The sequence below is a fragment of the Cupressus sempervirens genome, chromosome 7 (assembly GCF_028749045.1).
Source record: "Cupressus sempervirens isolate cs-2001-9-10 chromosome 7, ASM2874904v1, whole genome shotgun sequence".
In the NCBI taxonomy this organism is placed as follows: domain Eukaryota; kingdom Viridiplantae; phylum Streptophyta; class Pinopsida; order Cupressales; family Cupressaceae; genus Cupressus; species Cupressus sempervirens.
Genome location: NC_143124.1, coordinates 520,538,946 through 520,555,837, shown reverse-complemented (window position 1 = coordinate 520,555,837; position 16,892 = coordinate 520,538,946). Strand labels below are relative to the sequence as shown.

Here is a 16,892-nt window from a genome sequence, read left to right as displayed (position 1 = left end):
TCCTTGACTCTTGGCCTCGCTCAACTTTTATAATGTTACCATTTTGCCATTGGGAAGGGTGGCCTATACACAGTGCCTTCCATGACTTGCCCAAGTCGTTTTCCTCCATTTGCATTTTGTGTAGAACAATTTGCTCTTTTGTGTTGTTTCCAATCTTGACATTAAATCTCAGCACGAAATAAACATCTTTGTTGTTATCTTTTGTTTTTGTGTGCATTATTCAAACTATTGGTAGATCAAATTGTGTTTGCTAAATAGAGTATAAAGACGGTCGGGAAAAAAAAGCGTATGCCCATTTGCGTTTTAGTTCGCTATTCATAAGAAATCAAAGAGCAAAAATGAGACTGTATTGTGCACATTATTCATAACAAATCAAAGGGCAAAACAGTACAAGTTTAAAAGTTAAGCAGTCAAATTGCATTTGCTAATGCGACAGATGAAAAGAATGTAACCGTCATCACAATCGGTTGGTTTGATGAGTTGGAAAATCAAGTGTTCTTGTTCAGCAATGGTCTTATTCAAATCTTCTGAATTGAAATGTTCACATTTGAGCAGATTTCTAGAAAATTTCACATCGATTTCTCTCCAATGCAAGATAGTTCAGATCTGTTGATTGTGCTTTCTTTCAATAGAACAAGGGTGTGCATGGTAAATGGATACTTCTGAGAAACATTATATTTCTCAGCTCATGATTACAATGAAATTAGATTGGGATTAACATATTCCAATTCCACTTTTGAACAACCAAACATATTATAAACATATTCTCAATCAAATTCCAAGTGAACCAAACGGGTCTAGAATTGCAATAGGCTATTCCCATTCCTAATCCTCATTCCTATTCCCATTCCTAATTCTAATTTCAACTCCTATGCCAGCAACCAAACAGTCCCTAAATGCTTACACCTAGAAAGAGGACATTACATATGGCTTCTATAGAAAGTTCATCTGCCACTATCCTCAAATGGGACACCTTATTCAGCAGCCTAAAAATCAAGAGACTCGCTTTCACTCCAAAAGCCAATAAATTTTTTAGCAGATTCAAAGACGTTTTTGCTCTGCTCCAGTGCCCGCTGATGTTTCAAAACTTGTCATCATCACAGATCACTTGACAATCTTGTCAAACTAAGTAGGTGCATAAACAATTACAAAGATAGAGATTCTGAAAAGCAAATCATGCTTCCGTAAAACAGTTATCATAAAGTCCTACATAGAAGTTATAAGAAAAAAACTCTTATATTGATCAGTTCAATTTCTTGTTATGTAATCAAGCATGATGTATTGAGACAAATGGTACAATAACTTCAAATTCAATTTTATCAATAATTTTCAGCACTCATAACATAGGTTGGACCAGCCATGGTATGGTGTTTTTCACATTGCAACACCAAAAAGGCCTACTCTTTTAGATACATCAATGTATTTTCCGTTGTTGTGGGTTTCTCAAAAGTGATAGAGGAAGATTCTATCTTTCCATGATTTTCTTCTTAGTTTTTTTTTAATTCTTTTGGGTATCTTTATCTCCCCTTGACAGATATTTTTCTTATACTCGCTAGAAGTTATAAGATTTTGTAATTGCATGATATCCAACACTTGTGGTGCATGCTCAACAAAATAATTACCAAGCAAAAGCTGTAAGATTGTTATATAATGATTACATGTTTTACAGAGCATCCAGTTTGCATGCTTTAAGACCTTTGAGTTCTTTTAAACATCTGGTTAGGAAGGATGGTATTGATCTTAGATAGAATCAACATTCATCTTCAACAAAACAACTTGCTTCTGTAATATCCCCATTTTTAGCAGGTTCCTGCAATTGGCTTGGTCAGTTTACCATGCAACCCTCATGAGCTGATTGTGGGATTTGAGGGTCTCCATTGTAGGGTTATAGGCTTTTCAATAGCCTATGGTGTGTTTTGGCTCCATTTGAGGGACTTACTATTCATAGTAAGTCAATCTATTGGTTCCGATGAGCTCTGTTAAGTTAGAGGAGTTGTGTGATGCTCTCAATTTTTATTTTGGGATCCAAGAATCTTGGAGGGAGCATCTATTTATAGTAGGTCACTGTTGATGCGAGTTTTGTATCACTTACATAATATATTAGCAACTGGATATCTGATACTGAGTGTCAAACATACAATTCCTCTCTTGAAAATTTATTGCTCATAGGATATGAGAATAACTCCAATGTTCCTTACACTTGTGGATACTGGCTCAGTTTTATCGATGTGATTTGTTGGTAATCACGTAGAGGGCCTTACGCTATTCATTCGAGGATGACTTGGACTTTGGTGAGATGGTGATGATGATGGGTTTGTGAAATATGCGAGTGGCAGATAACGTTGATGGTGGTGATGATGTAGGATGTGTCTGCCAATGATGGTGTTGGTGAGAAAGCGGTGGTGGTGGAGGTGAATGGATGTGTTATGATACTTGACTTACTTCTCTAACTTCCTTCTCTAAACTTCGACTACCTAGCTACTCACTATTCTATTCCTACTCCTATGAATGGAAGGTTAGCAAATGGACGGGGATCGAATCTAATGAAGGTTAACCAGCGGCCCCACCTGCACAGATGCAAGGATTCAAAGGAAAGTAAACTAGTTTGCCACACAAGGCTTCCCAACAAGCCGTTAGGATGCTAGTGGTCTAGTATTGATCCCTATCAAATATCTACTAATGCTACCATACAACTATCCATCTACTTTACTCTTGCTTAAACAACTTGAAAGGCAACCAACTTTAACAACTTGAAAAGAAATCTAACTATGTGGAAGTAGAAACCATGCAATAACACCCAATGTTCTTAATCACCATGCAAGTCACAACAATGAAAAAGAGAGCGATTTTGGTATTATCTTAGCAACAATTTCTCCGACCCCTTACAAATGAGAGCAAATGGCCTTATATAGGGGCCAAAAATACCACAAACAGTGGAGATCAAAACAAGATCAACGATCCAGATTGAATCCTCAAAACCCTAATTAGGGTTGCCACCCCATCGGCCAATGAGAAGCTGCCACCTTATCAATGGACCAATGAAAAAAATGCAAAGAGTGGCAACCAATGAGAAGGCACCAAAATAGTGGCCAATCAAAAATAGACACTTGTCCCCTCCTAGAAGAACAAGAAAATTGCCACTTGGGCTTACATCAAATGATCTTCTAATATAAATCTCCCTTTTTCTTTCATCTTTTTAGCTAAAACAATAAACTTAGCTAGCCTTTCGTTATCTTCCTCCATAGAAGGACAAGGTGTGTGCTTCGCCCTAAGTTCCGCTGACTTCACCGCGCTGCTTGCTGCTTGTAGTATCTTTTCATGATCCTTCTCATATCTTTCGCAAATCCAATAAAAGCATTGAGAGAGGAAAGGGTGCCCAAATGCTTTTTCTTGATAGCAACCTTTCCTAACTCATCCAACCTCGATCCAAAATCTGTCTCATTGATATCCTCTTCTCTGATATCCTCAAAATCAAGCACAGCCCCAACATTGCTCATCATGGTTGTAATGGAAGTGTCGACGCCTAGGTTGTGATGTGCAACTACTTCCCGTATATCTTCTTTTCCAAAGGGGGATTGTCCTTCCTTTAGTCTGTCCTTTATCTGTATATATTGGTGTCAACTATTCACTTTATTTTTGCGAAAAAAGGTGTTTTGGGCATCATATCCTCTTTGTCTTTTTTAGTGTTTGTCCCCTTAGGATTCTTGCTTATACTAACATCCTCCATCTCATCACCCTATTACAGGATGGTAAAGTGGTGGACAATTAGACTAGCAGAACCAAGGGATGCAATCCTTAGACTAGACCGAAAGAAGGAAGTCAGCTTAAGGACCCCTTTCAACTCTAAATGATTAAAAGTCACCTCTACCTGTATCATGTTTACTGTACCGACATTGGTATCAGTTATTCGCCTCATTTTCGAGAAGAAAGGTGTTTTGGGCATCATATCCTCTTTGTCTTTCTTAGTGTTTGTCCCCTTAGGATTCTTGCTTGTACTAACATACCCCATCTCGTCACCCTATAACAGGATGGTAAAAGGGTGGACAAGAGACAAGCAGAACCAAGGGAGGCAATCCTTAGATTAGAACGAAAGAAGAATGTCAGCTTAAGGACCCCTTTCAACTCTAAATGATTAAAATTCACCTTAACCAATAGCCAGACAGTGACTTTTCAGAATTTAGGATCAAACCTCAAGAACTTCAAATCCCTTCCAAATCAGAATTTTACCATGCAATTCACCTTCAAATAAAATTGCCCAACCTAGGGCAAAAAAACAGCTCCTTGCAAAAATCAGAATTTGCAAAAAAATTGCCAACCCCATGAATAATCTACCTTCCCACCAAAAATCACCCAAGACAAGGGCCAAATCTGCCCTTAAGAAAATCGCCAATGGAAGGGAAATCTGCCCTCAAGACCAAAATCACCAAAAAATGGAGAAAAAACTGCCTTGCAAGGAAAATCGCTCCACACCAAAGAGTTGCTCCAAGAAGAAAATTCGCCCAACCATGGAGAAATCTGCCTTTGCCAAAAAATTGCCAAATAAAGGAGAGCTGGAAATGAGAAGTGAGGAAAGAAGAGGAAGGAGGTTCCTCTTATACCCAACTCCACAAGCCTTCCCAAGCTGGCCGACTTGGACCTGGAGGGGAAAAAAACAAAAATTATGGCCAACAATTAAAAACTTAGCTAAAATTTAATTTTGTCAAAATGAAAACTGCCCTTTTAAATTGCCAATTAGTTCCAAATTGGAAAAAGAAATTAAATGGTGCCTTAGAGATGTTAAATATTTCCATTTAATGAGGATTTAGTAATTAATACGTCATTAAAATTAGATTTTGGCTAACCAAAAGCCATTTTTCAATATTAAATTACCAATTTCATTAAAGGCTAAAAGTTTTCAAGGCAATTTTAATCCATTAAAGCCAATTTTTGCAATTTTCCTCCAAATCAATTTTGCTATGCCATTTAAAATTTTATGAGAAAAAATAAAATTACCTCTAGAGTCAAAAATCGATTTTGCAATTCAGCCTCATTTCTACAAAATTTAAATTTTCACCAAAGAAAAAATTTAAGATTTTCCAAAACTCAAGTCTAAGAAAATTTCCCTTTCGAAAAATTGTTCAAATTTACACAGTTATCTCCAGATTTTCAAAAGAAAACGTTTAAGTACAAATTTACAATTTTATCCTACCAAATGTTGCTTCTTGAAATTTTGTCCGACCTAGGGATGAAATTGGTTGTTCTGAAAAATCAAGCAAAACTGGGTGAAAATAAGCTAAGTCTCCCCATTTGCCTGAAGGCGTCCAAGGCTCAAAATTTTTGGACAACTTCGAAATAATTTTCCAAGGCAATTAAAAAAAAGGGGGTCCCCAAAGTTTTGGGGCGATGGTGTGAGAACCTCACAACAGTCACCCCATCAGGTTCATTCATCGTCTTTCATCATCAGGATCACTTCGGTGTTGTCAGATTTCAATTCTGGTGCTTCTTCAGTTGTTTTCACAAGATGGGTGAATTATTATTATTACTCATCTAAATACATTGAGGTTGCTATTTTTGTTGTTGTTGTTGGTTGGTCACCTCAGTATCATAGCTTCTTAGAACCGGGATGAAAAGTTTTAAATCATGGGAACAAGAAATAGTGGCCTTGCGTGTGAAAATATTAAGTTATGGTGGAAAAGGCCATTTTTGGAGCCAAAAGCAATTAATAAATTATATTGATGGCATTTTATTATATTTTAATGTTGTGTAAGTGGAGTTCTTTTGAGAAACTGGTGCCATTTGGAGATTTTATATATAAGGACATTTGATGAGAAAAGGTATTCGATTGATTATTTGCTTTTGTTGTCTGTGAAGAATTTTTTAGTTGTTTGTAATTTGACCTTGCTGAAGTAATTCACAGCTGAGATATTGTGAATTAATTTTGATTATTGTTATAGGTTGAATTGTGGAGTCTTCCTTCTGTTTTGATTGTAACTGGGAGACATTGTTGTGTGGGAACTTAATTGCATTTCAGCCTGCGAATTGGGAAGGGTTTGTTGCATCATTACCTAAGTTCAGCCAATTCGAGTGTGGATATTAATATGTGCGAAATTGTAGTCATTTCTTGACCCAAGCGTGAGCTAATTGGAGTTGTTGTGATCAAAGTACACCTGTGTGTGGGGGTTTCGATACGCCTGTGCATATTTCAGAGGCTGTCATTCATCTCTAGAGCGGCAATTGGCTTGTTTATAATCTGCAAACACCTCTATACAGTCTGCTGTTATAAATCTAGAGGCCTGCGATTGTTTCCTTGGTGGCCTGGCTCAATTTCTAGTGGTTTGTGATCAGGTTGCTAGTCAAGGAAAATCCACAATTATGCTAAATTCAGGTTCTTTATCAATTAATGTAATTTTCAGTACATGATTTGAGCAATTTAATTGCAACATCAAGCTTTTGTTAAAAGCAGATCAATTCTGTATTTGTTTTCAGAATTTTAGTGTGAAGCCTTTATATTCTAAAAACATACACAAAAAAACAAATACATTCCAATGTCATATACAATTATAACAGAGTTGTGCACCAAGTGTTTGACAAAATGTCAAACCATTGATTTATGGAGAAACTTGATGTTTGTTTAAGCTATAACTGGCTTGGGGTTATTACAGCTTCATTGTGAATCAAATTAAATTGCAATTATTACTATTAATGCCATAAATTATGTAGTTAAAGATACCAATTTTTTAAACAGTTTAACCAACTGCAGATTACAGCTTAGTTTGATTAAATTCAAAATGATACTTTCCTAATAATTCAATAAAAGCAATAACTTTTTATTTCTTTGTAATAAATAAGATATGCAAAATAGAATAATTGAAATCTTGAGCATGCCAAACATCAGTAATTGCAAAACATATGATAATGAATGTTTCAATCAAGAGTACGGAACATACGAAATAACACCGGAGTCGAGGTTTCCATATTTGCCTTGAAAATAACGTGTCTGAAATCTTGTAAATGCAACTCCAACCTTTAGATCAATCTCTTGACGCGCATCAACAGCCAGCGCTTCATTTCTATTTGGTTCAACAAGATTATTCATGGCTTTACTTATGTCTTTCTCAGTTATTGCAGAAAACCGCGCACGGAAAACTTGCTGACCTGGTCCCCTCCGCAGCATATTGAGAGTACAATCTATTACTGGCAAGCACACAATTTTGAGCCAACCATATTACAGTAGCATTGAAAAAAGTGTCCAGACATGACAAGACTTTGCACCACAAATTAGTACATCACAATAAAACTTAAAACTAATGAAACATATGGTATCATTTATTTTTATTGTTGCTCTCCAACAAGACCTATAAACAGACAGAAATAATGGCATTGCCTAACACAGAGAACATTCGAAGGTGGCAAAATATTCAGAGATGATTACAGATATTATATATAACTTCAGTTTCAGTGGCTTCAAGACAATGGGAGCAAAAAATATGATATAAATGATATGATGGTGGAAACCTTCTGAAAAAACTTGAACAAACAGAAAATGAAGAGAAAATTCAACATTCTATGGCTTCTCAGCTGATATTTTCTCTGGAGATTTAAAAAATGTTGATGCCAGAGGTGACATTTTTTATTTTTCTTCATAATATCAACAAAGGATCACAGCCAATCAGTCAAGAAATGTATAAATAGATAGAGTGAGAGAGAGTTTGATGTAGGAAAATGACAATTTCTTCCAAACAAAGAGTGACATCCATAGTATAGAAAAGTATAATCTTAAAATGATTCAGCTCCAAACCCGCTAGCAATATGCACATCTTTGAAGAGGTGGGTCTTAGAATCAGTGATTATCAATGAGCCAATGCCAGAAGGGGCTAACTGCTTGAGGTCATCACCAATAATGAAGATATACAACAACATTAGGGCATCACTTGAGTCTCTGACGGAGGGATTTCAATGCTATTGAAAACTATATTTTTCATCTTAAGCCACAAAGCAATGGTTAGTTCTCATCCTTGATTTCTCCACATGAACTTCAGTGTATTCCTAAGTCTTTTTCACAATATCTAATAAATATATTCCTCAGCATACTATATTTTATATTTTATTATCATTTATAACTATATTTTTATAATACATTAAGTACCTTCGAAACATATATTCTCGCCCTCGCGGTCACAATCGAGCCACAATACTAAGTAGTCACATCCTCGTGCTTCTTGTTGTAAATGCTTGGGAATGTGAGCCTTCAATCAAAATGCAACAAGTGTCAAGCTACTTCAGAATTTTGTATCTGCATCTAAATCTCAAAGACAATATAGATAAGAGCAGGAGTGGTGGTGAAGGGTACAGAGATTAACCCCTTTGAAAAGCATTCCTCCAATTAATAAATTGTTAAAACAATGAAATACTATTAAAAGAGAACGGAAAGCATTCAAATTAAATGCCAACAGAATGAAATCCCACATACACTGTAAGCCATAAATAGTATGTGAATGAAACTATGGACAAAAATGAATCTTTCCAAGATATCATCTTTAATTGCAAGTGTAAGGCATCCAGTTTATCTTAAAAGCTATAAGAATAGACAGGAATAACTGTAGGAGCTCAAGAATTGGGTGTCCAATTTTTATTCAAACTCGTACATATAAGCAAGTTGAAAACAATAAAAAGTATCCTGCTTGTTAGCAAGAGATAATTGTGATTAGACATTGCTCATAGAGAAAAGAACCCAGATGTTATAATTATTAAATTCATTATTTAGTTACTAATACTAGATTTATACAATATATAGTAGACTTACTGGATGAGACACAAATTTCTCACCTTTGGATTGGATTCTGTTTTGACAATGGGAGCTTCAAAAAGATCAACAGGGTCGGTTGTCTCCCAGTTCTGATATGTTGGAGGGAAATCAGTACTGTTATCAACATACAATATCCTTTTATGTTAGCTTTCTAACACTAACTTTGTACTGATCCCAAAATGACAAATCTGATTAGAAGAACAGATAGAAAAAAATGAGTGATGCATCAAAGGAGAGAACATAAGATATCTTCATGCTGTGTTATCCTATTGTAAGCATTGAGAATGGAGAGGAAACAATCTCCTCATCTAAGCTAACAAAAAAAAGCTGTAGTGCACTTCCAAGTCTAACATATGAATTTCTCATATACCAATTCAGCAATTCCTAACTGAATAGCTTTCCTGCTGTAGCCAGATCACCATTTGAAATTTCTCCTTCCCCTTTCTTGGAGCCATATCTAAGCCAATTTAATATGTGACTCAATGTGTCCTTGGCATCTCTGAAGATTGGTGGTATGCAGCAATACTGGGTGAAAATGACACTGTTAATTTGTAATGAGTCTGCATTATTTAGAATAAATATAAAATTATTAATAGCTAAGGATTACAGTTGTAACAAAGCCAACTTAGGGGCAAATGTTTGCTTTCTATTTTTTTAGTTTGCTTTTTAGTGAGTCAAGTGATGTTTATTTATTTGACTGGTTTATTTTCCAATCTCTATATAAGGAGATGAATCTCATCAAGATTGTATCTTGTTAAATGATAGAATATTATGTTCTATTAATTTTTGCAATAAGGTATCAGAGCAGGGAGACATGTGAAATGAAGTTGAATCTTTGTGGAAAAACTCATTAGGATTTCAAGGTTAAATCATGGGATGGCATTTTTTGTGTGAGCAATTTATTTTCAAAGAATCGTGTAAGAGTTTTCATGCAAAATAACTTATGCATGTGTGAATTGCATGTACTCGCATGAACTTCCATGTTGCTTGCATGTCATTGCATGCAAAGGATTCGTGGTGCTTAAGGTTCTGGGTATTTTAATACTATGATTTCTTGGCTTGGCTAGCTTGTGGGAATCTGTTAGAAGGAATTGTAGATTGTTGAAGGCTTGTGATAGCAATCACTGTTTTGTGTGACTTTTATTGTGCATATTTTCTAAAGTTTGCAACGTGTCCTTGAAATGTGTGCTAGGTTTGAAGATTTCAATTTTGTTATTTGAGCTTTCTGAAAAAAAATTAAATGGATTGTTTTTTGGATAGATATTTGTGTTTTAACTTTCACAATTGAAAAGTACAAAACTAAATATAATTGATGCACAAGAATTTATGGGGAATAGTTAACGGAAATGGGACACTTCCTACAAATGTTAGAAGGGTACTGGAATGGCAGTACAGAGATGATAAAGCCAAAGCTATTAGTGGTCTTAGCCCTCTCTAATTCTGATTTACATAAGTTAATCTGGCAAAATCATCTATGGATTTGGAGAAGTAGCAGCTAATGAAAGATTCTCCTTAATGCTTCAAATGAACAAATTCTAGATGGCTAATGGAATCACTATGTCAAGCCATGTGAATGATTTGAAGTCTTCTTCTTTGAAAACTATTAGACATTAAGACTCTAGAGGATAATGAAGATGTTAAAGCTATTCTATTAAACAATTCCCTTCAAAATTCAGTACAGTAAGCTCTACTTTAGGAAGCTTTCTTTAAAAGCTTGCGAGATGTGATTTCAGCTCTTCTAGCTGTAAAAATGTGAACTATTGCAAAGGTACATGTGATTTGCAACCTAAGAGAGCATCATACTTAATATTAGAAGATCTAATAAAGACAAAGGAGGGACAAAATGCTACCATTGCAAGAAAATGGGGCACACAGCTTGGAACTATAGATTTCAATCAAATGTTATTTACAAAGGAAAACTTAAAGATCCTCTAGATGTCAACAATGGTGAACGAGAAGTTGTTTTTTATGCATTTTAAATAAGTCTAATTCTTTGAAGAAAGGAAGAAATCCATTATCGACAAGTCAGAATGATAGTTCACTAGTTAGCTTGAGAGTCTGTCATCTTGGGATACCTTTATGAGGGTTATGAGACAACTTGATGGAGCTTAGTGAAGTAGCTCATCATGGTCGTTGTCCAATGATTTGGGAGATTTGTAATTGGGGAGTTCAAGGAGGTGGTAGTCAGCAAACTTAGGAGCTCCACCTTTACAAAGGTTCAAGGCATCTTGACAAAGTTCTACATGGTGTGTGGTCTGTTTTCAAAGATTATTTTCTAAAGAATATTATAATAACATTAAATTATTAAAAGATAAAGGCTGATAGTCGTAATAAAGCCACCTTCGTGGTGTGTAATGTCCCCAACTAAGACTTCATTTACCCTAGAATTCCCAACTAGGGTTTGGATTGCACTAGTAAATGTAATGTTCCCAATGATTAACATACATCACTATGGATTTAAATAAGATTAAAACAATTAAGGATTCATAATACATTTGACATATAACATATTGTTTAAATCAGATAAAAACAATTATGGAATCATAATACATTTGACAGATGACACACTTAAGCACTAACTTCTTCCTTCTTTCCTAAACATCAACCCTAAAGAGGATGGGAAATTAATTGTCCTTAGGACAATTGGAAACTGATTTACAAGTAGGCTCACTCAAGTTTCTGAAACACATATCCACACCCATCTTGAGATTTTTCCCTCAAGCCAATGGAAATACATGTCCTCGTGAGATTTACGTACAATGTAAGCATAGTTGCATGGGTAGATGTACCCAAACCACTGGGACGCATACCAAGTATCGGAATGCATATCTCGTACTGAGTACTCATTGGGATATGTACCCGTTAACTGGAAATGCCATGCCAACATTGGCAAAAAAAATTGCAAAGTGTTAAAAAAATTGTTGCGCTAGCAAAACATAATAATAATGCGGACAAAAAGCATTGACTAAAATTGTAAACCTGGATGAAAGAAAAACCCAGAGAAGAAAGAAAAATGGAGACAAAGAAAAACACATAGATGATCATGACAAAGCTTATGATATCTAGTTTAGAGGAGTTTGCAAAGGTGATGCCCAAGAAAGCAATTGTATTTCATTTGTCGAGCAAAGCAAAATGGGTATTTCATTTGTTGAGTAGAGCACAGAGCCTACAACAACTCCATTTTGTTTCTCGAGTAGAGCATAGAGGTAGGTTTTCAATTCTGTTTAACAAAGCACCATTGCATGATTTGTTTGAAATAATACAATTGTTATCTATTCAAAATACTTTGCATGATTTGTTCGAAATACCCCATAATACTATTTGATCGAAATATTCAAGACTTTGACATTTGTTCAAAATATTGCAAGCCATAGGTTTATGTTTAGAACATCGTAATATAAGTTCATATTTATATTATATTTTGATTATACAATGAAAAAATGGTGATTGGCTCTGCGTATGATAAAGAGTAAACATCCAAACAAACAATGGGCAAAGAATGTGAATAGAGGAACTAAGAAAGGAAGAAGCGGAGGATGCCCTGCAGGTAATCGAACTAACAGAGGAAGTAGACGATGATATTGAAGCATTAACAAACGCCAGAATAAGTTGTTGTTTCATTAGAGCCAACTCTAATAAAAAAACAATTTTGCACTGGATCGAGGAAAACTAGGCAACACCAAAAATTACTAAATTCCTAACTAAGGGCTTTTTCGTTGTAATCTTTATCACATAAGAAGAGTGGTAGAAGGTTTTACAGGGGGGACTTTGCACAATGGAGTAGAAAACCTTATACATTAAAAAAATGGTATGAAAATTTCAATCCTTACATCACAAAGTCGTATGAAAAGCCATTTTGGATCTGGTTGAATGGGCTTTCAATGAAATATTGGAATGAAGAGGCTTGGGAGAAGATTGGCAGATCTTTAGGAACATTGGTAGATTTAGATGTGGATATAGCAATCAATGATTCATATATATATGTTAAGTTCGAGATAGCCAGAAAGAGGAAGATTCCTTTCAAAATCAAGTTGAGGGTGCAGGGATATGATTGCATACAATCAGTTGCAATAGAGGAGGAGGAGTTTTCTTTCTTCCAATGTGATAGAAGAAATCATGCCACTAAAGATTGTAGACACCGAAGAAAGAAGCAACTCTAGATTCCTAAACAGTGGGAAAGAAAATATGGAGATTATGGAAACTATTAACAACACAAATAAGTAATTGGATCATTCCAAGATCAAGGAAGTAGCAAACAAAACTTTCTGGAGGAAGTACTAATCACATAAACAATGGGACTGGAGGATTATAGGATTGAAAATATCGAGGAGAAGCATCTAGAAATGGAAAAGGAATTAGAGGAGGAATTGAGTATTGGTAAGTCGGGAATTATCGATATCAAGAACATTGGTCAATCAGCTCTGAACTTGATAGTTAAAGGTAAGAAAAAAAGGGGCAGGAAATCCAACAAATTCAAGAGGGAGGTTGATGCAACTAAAAAGGGCTTCTTGAGTGTCGCAAACTTTCTTAAAATAAAAATTACCGAGGGAGTCAATGGTTACCTTGGGAAACAATGAAGCTCGCCTTATGGAATGTCATGGGCCAGGTGGCCCCTGACACAAGAAGGATGGTCAAGAATCATCTGATTAAATTAGGAAACAATATATTCCTACAGGAAACAAAATACAATGAAGATATGGGAACGAAGTTTGCAAGATATTATAAAGGATGAGCTCGTACATTTCAAGAAGCTAATGGTACAGTAGGTGGCCTTGGCTCATGAGGAAGCCAAACACTACAATAACATCACCAATCAGTAAGGAAAGGCATTTGAATGGCTTGTCGAGTTCAGAGTAGAATTTCTTCAATTGAATTTACATTTTGAAATGTATATGGGCCTACACAAATTGCGGATAAGGCTAAATTGTGGGAGAACTTTGCCTTTATATCCTCTCCTTAGATAAGGAAAAATTCATCATTGGTGGGAATTTTAATGCTCTGCTAGGCTTGACTTTAAAAAGTGGTGGAATTAGGAAGATTGGCAAGGATACATTGGATTTGAGGAACTTTGTACATACAATTGCTGCAATTGATTGCAAACCAAAGAATGGATGGTACATGGACTAATAGATGTACAAGTGTTGTGGGGTGATTGGTGTTTGTTAGTGTTTGTTGAGGGGTAGATAGTTGGGTAATGGTTGTCAACAGTTGGCACTCGCATGCCCTCAACACCTCTATATAGGTTCAAGTACTTATCTCCAAAAGATGTAGTTGTCAAGATGTTATGAAAGTATTGATGTCATTCTGAGATACATTGTAAGCATTTATTAGATTAATGAACTATTGGTAAACAGATTTGTCACTTAGAAAATACACTATTTAGCCCAATGGAGTGTGTGGCAAATTGATTTCTCCAACAATTGGATAGGCCCTTGATATCCGGCCTTCCTCTGCATTTAGAGGGGCAGCTCCCTCGTAAGATAAATTCTTTTTATTTTTCAATAAAAATGATTAGAACTTAGAATATAAAAAGGAAACCATTGATAGCGAATGCACCACACGACTTCAATGTTTCCATAAAATCAATGTAAACTGTTAATGAAGACAATCAAGAGCTACGCTTGAGAGCTATCACTGACACAATGTTGATTCAATCATTCATGAGCATTTGCACAATGCCGTGAAAAAAACACCCATTACAAAGAAAGAATCAATATTTCAACGTTTTAGATATGTAGAAAGAGAGAACGCAAAGTGGACTTCCTTTATTTCTTAGCACCAAGAACATAAGAAATGACTGATTACAAGAACAACAATTGTACACACTTTCCAAAAATTGCCTTGTTATCAAAACATAAGTGTTCCCTGTCTCCGAGTCCAAAAAAGTCCCTTATTACATTGAGGTTCATAAATTTATAGCTATTCTAGAAATTCTAACCTTTCAAGTTCGTAACTACTCAAAAAGTTAGAGTTTGGACTACTTCGAAGATAGTTCATAACCAACTCTAACTTTCAATGCTTAACTACAATTAGAAAAAGTGAAGACATTGACCAAAACCAAAATTGATTCTAAAGTTGACCTCTTTACAAAATGTATAAACAAAAACTCGAGACAACTTTAGACATCTACTTCTAACTTTTAATTTTGATCACTGACATTTCCTGAGCTTGCTCTTTGATCTGTAGGTGTTGTGAGTAGCTAAGTCAAGTTTGCCTTGTATGCTCTAAATGATTTGATAGCCTGTGTCAAAGCCTTGTTTTTGACAATGATTAAACTCTGCATTTTCAACTTGCATAGATCGTGTTTCTTTCTAACTTCATCCAACTCTAGGACATAACCTGGTAAGTTTTGAATACAGGAGTCCAACGTCACTAAGAGACTGCTCAATCTGGTCATAATGTTAGCATCTAAACTTTGTTTACTGCCAAGTTTGGTGCTGATTTTTACTTCTACGCATACCAAAATGGAAGATATGTCTAGATCTTGAGTGTGTTCACTAATAGGGATACCTTCTACAATCATCGGTACATTCCCCAAGGCCTTCTTTTTCAGTAGCTTGTAGGAGTTTAAGAATTGTTCTCCTTCTTCCAATTGTTGATTCATGCTATCAATCTTCCATCCAATGTTTTCCAGCCATATGTCAATTTGCTCTTCTTCTCCACTGGTGATTAACTTCAGCGATTTGACTAAATCGCTGTCCATTCCTTTAATCTCTACTAAATTAGCATCAATTCCTCTCCAGAATGTTTGTTGTTCCTTGAGAGTTGTTAACTCTTTTTGAATGTTTTAATGTATATGATCTGCTTTAGCATATGTAACCTTAACCTCCTGAAATAGGCCTAGTGCTCGTTCTTTCATACTTTTTATCCATGCTTTCACCATCTTACCATAAGTTTGGCATTCTCCTATGTCCTGAATGGTTTCTTCATCAAACATTTTCTTGGGATCTCCTATGATTTTCGTAGATGAGCTAGGATCCGAAAAGGAATCACCGACCATCAATCGGATGCACGAAGAAAGGGCTCGAACTTGACACTTGAGTTGATTCTTAGCTTGTTTATCTCTCCTTGACTGTTCCATCAAGACAGCAGCCAACACTTGAAAATTGTGCTCTCTTCCCTCACAGGTGGTCCGGCCTAGATCCACTTTAGTTATGCTAAAATCAGCTTCGCTTGCCTCATTTATGTCTCTCTGCGACTGGTTGTGCGATCTCAACAAATAAGTTTCCTGAGGTAGGATTCACTACCAGTCGAGAATCTATTCTAGTTTTCTTTATCTTTGCACCTTTATGCACTAGATCAGCTACGGCATCCAGATTTGGTGCTTCCAATTGGATCATCCTTTTCTTCTTCCTCTCCAAACTTTGTTGTAACCAAGACATTGAGGTACTGGTAGATGGGCTGATTATTGAAGGAACCTCTAGGACTGTAGATGATAAATCCAAGTTATGCACATTTTCTACAACTAACACTTCTTGGGCTGCTTCCGCACTTTTAGGAGACAAAGAGCGTGCAGGAGATGTTATGGATTGAATCATCTCATCTAAAACTAATGATGGTAAAGCATTCATCTCGGGAGCTTCATCTATCATCTTTTGAATTGGTTTTAAAGTCCTTTCCTTGGGTTTTGATCTCTTCTTCCTGGTGATCGCATTAAGTTCACATGCTGAAACTAGATCAACTCCTTTATCTGGATCTTTACCATCATCTCCACCTTGTGTGCTATGTAAAGAACTAGAAGAAGTAGGGATAGAAGATGGAATGACTAAAACTGATGTACCTTCCTGGGAGTTATTATTTTTCTTTTCACTGCCTCTTCCTGTTGATCTAGTAGTCGTGGCTTCTTTAACTTTGTTCTTCAACTAATTTTCAGTTCATAGAATCACAAAGAAGGTCCTTTCCTTGAAGTCTTTCAATTCCGGTAGAGACCAATTAATATATGGCAATTCTAACAACTGTATCTGCTCAAAGAAGAAAGGATCAATTAAGTCTAACTCGTCCTCTTTTATGCCTGTCACATCCCATCCCATTTTGTAATCAATGATTTATTGTACTATGAATCTCATCCAGTCCCTTCCCCTCACTTCGAAGTCATTTTCACAGTTTT

At 35.8% G+C, this 16,892-nt stretch overlaps 1 protein-coding gene across 4 annotated transcripts in view; it reads right to left on the bottom strand.

Moving 5' to 3' along the window:
- LOC149547812 (DNA topoisomerase, type IA, core) overlaps positions 1-16,892 on the bottom strand; it is a 194,169-nt gene that overhangs the window by 151,653 nt on the left and 25,624 nt on the right. For 2 of the 4 annotated variants that reach the window (XM_089791848.1, XM_089791850.1), the window contains 3 exons: positions 8,806-8,899; positions 8,126-8,225; positions 6,927-7,173 (listed from right to left, as the gene is read on the bottom strand). In XM_089791848.1, the coding sequence (XP_089647974.1) occupies positions 6,927-7,173; positions 8,126-8,225; positions 8,806-8,899 (441 nt within the window). The remainder of the gene's footprint in view (positions 1-6,926; positions 7,174-8,125; positions 8,226-8,805; positions 8,900-16,892) is intronic. The other 2 variants (XM_089791849.1, XM_089791852.1) reach the window with 2 other exon arrangements.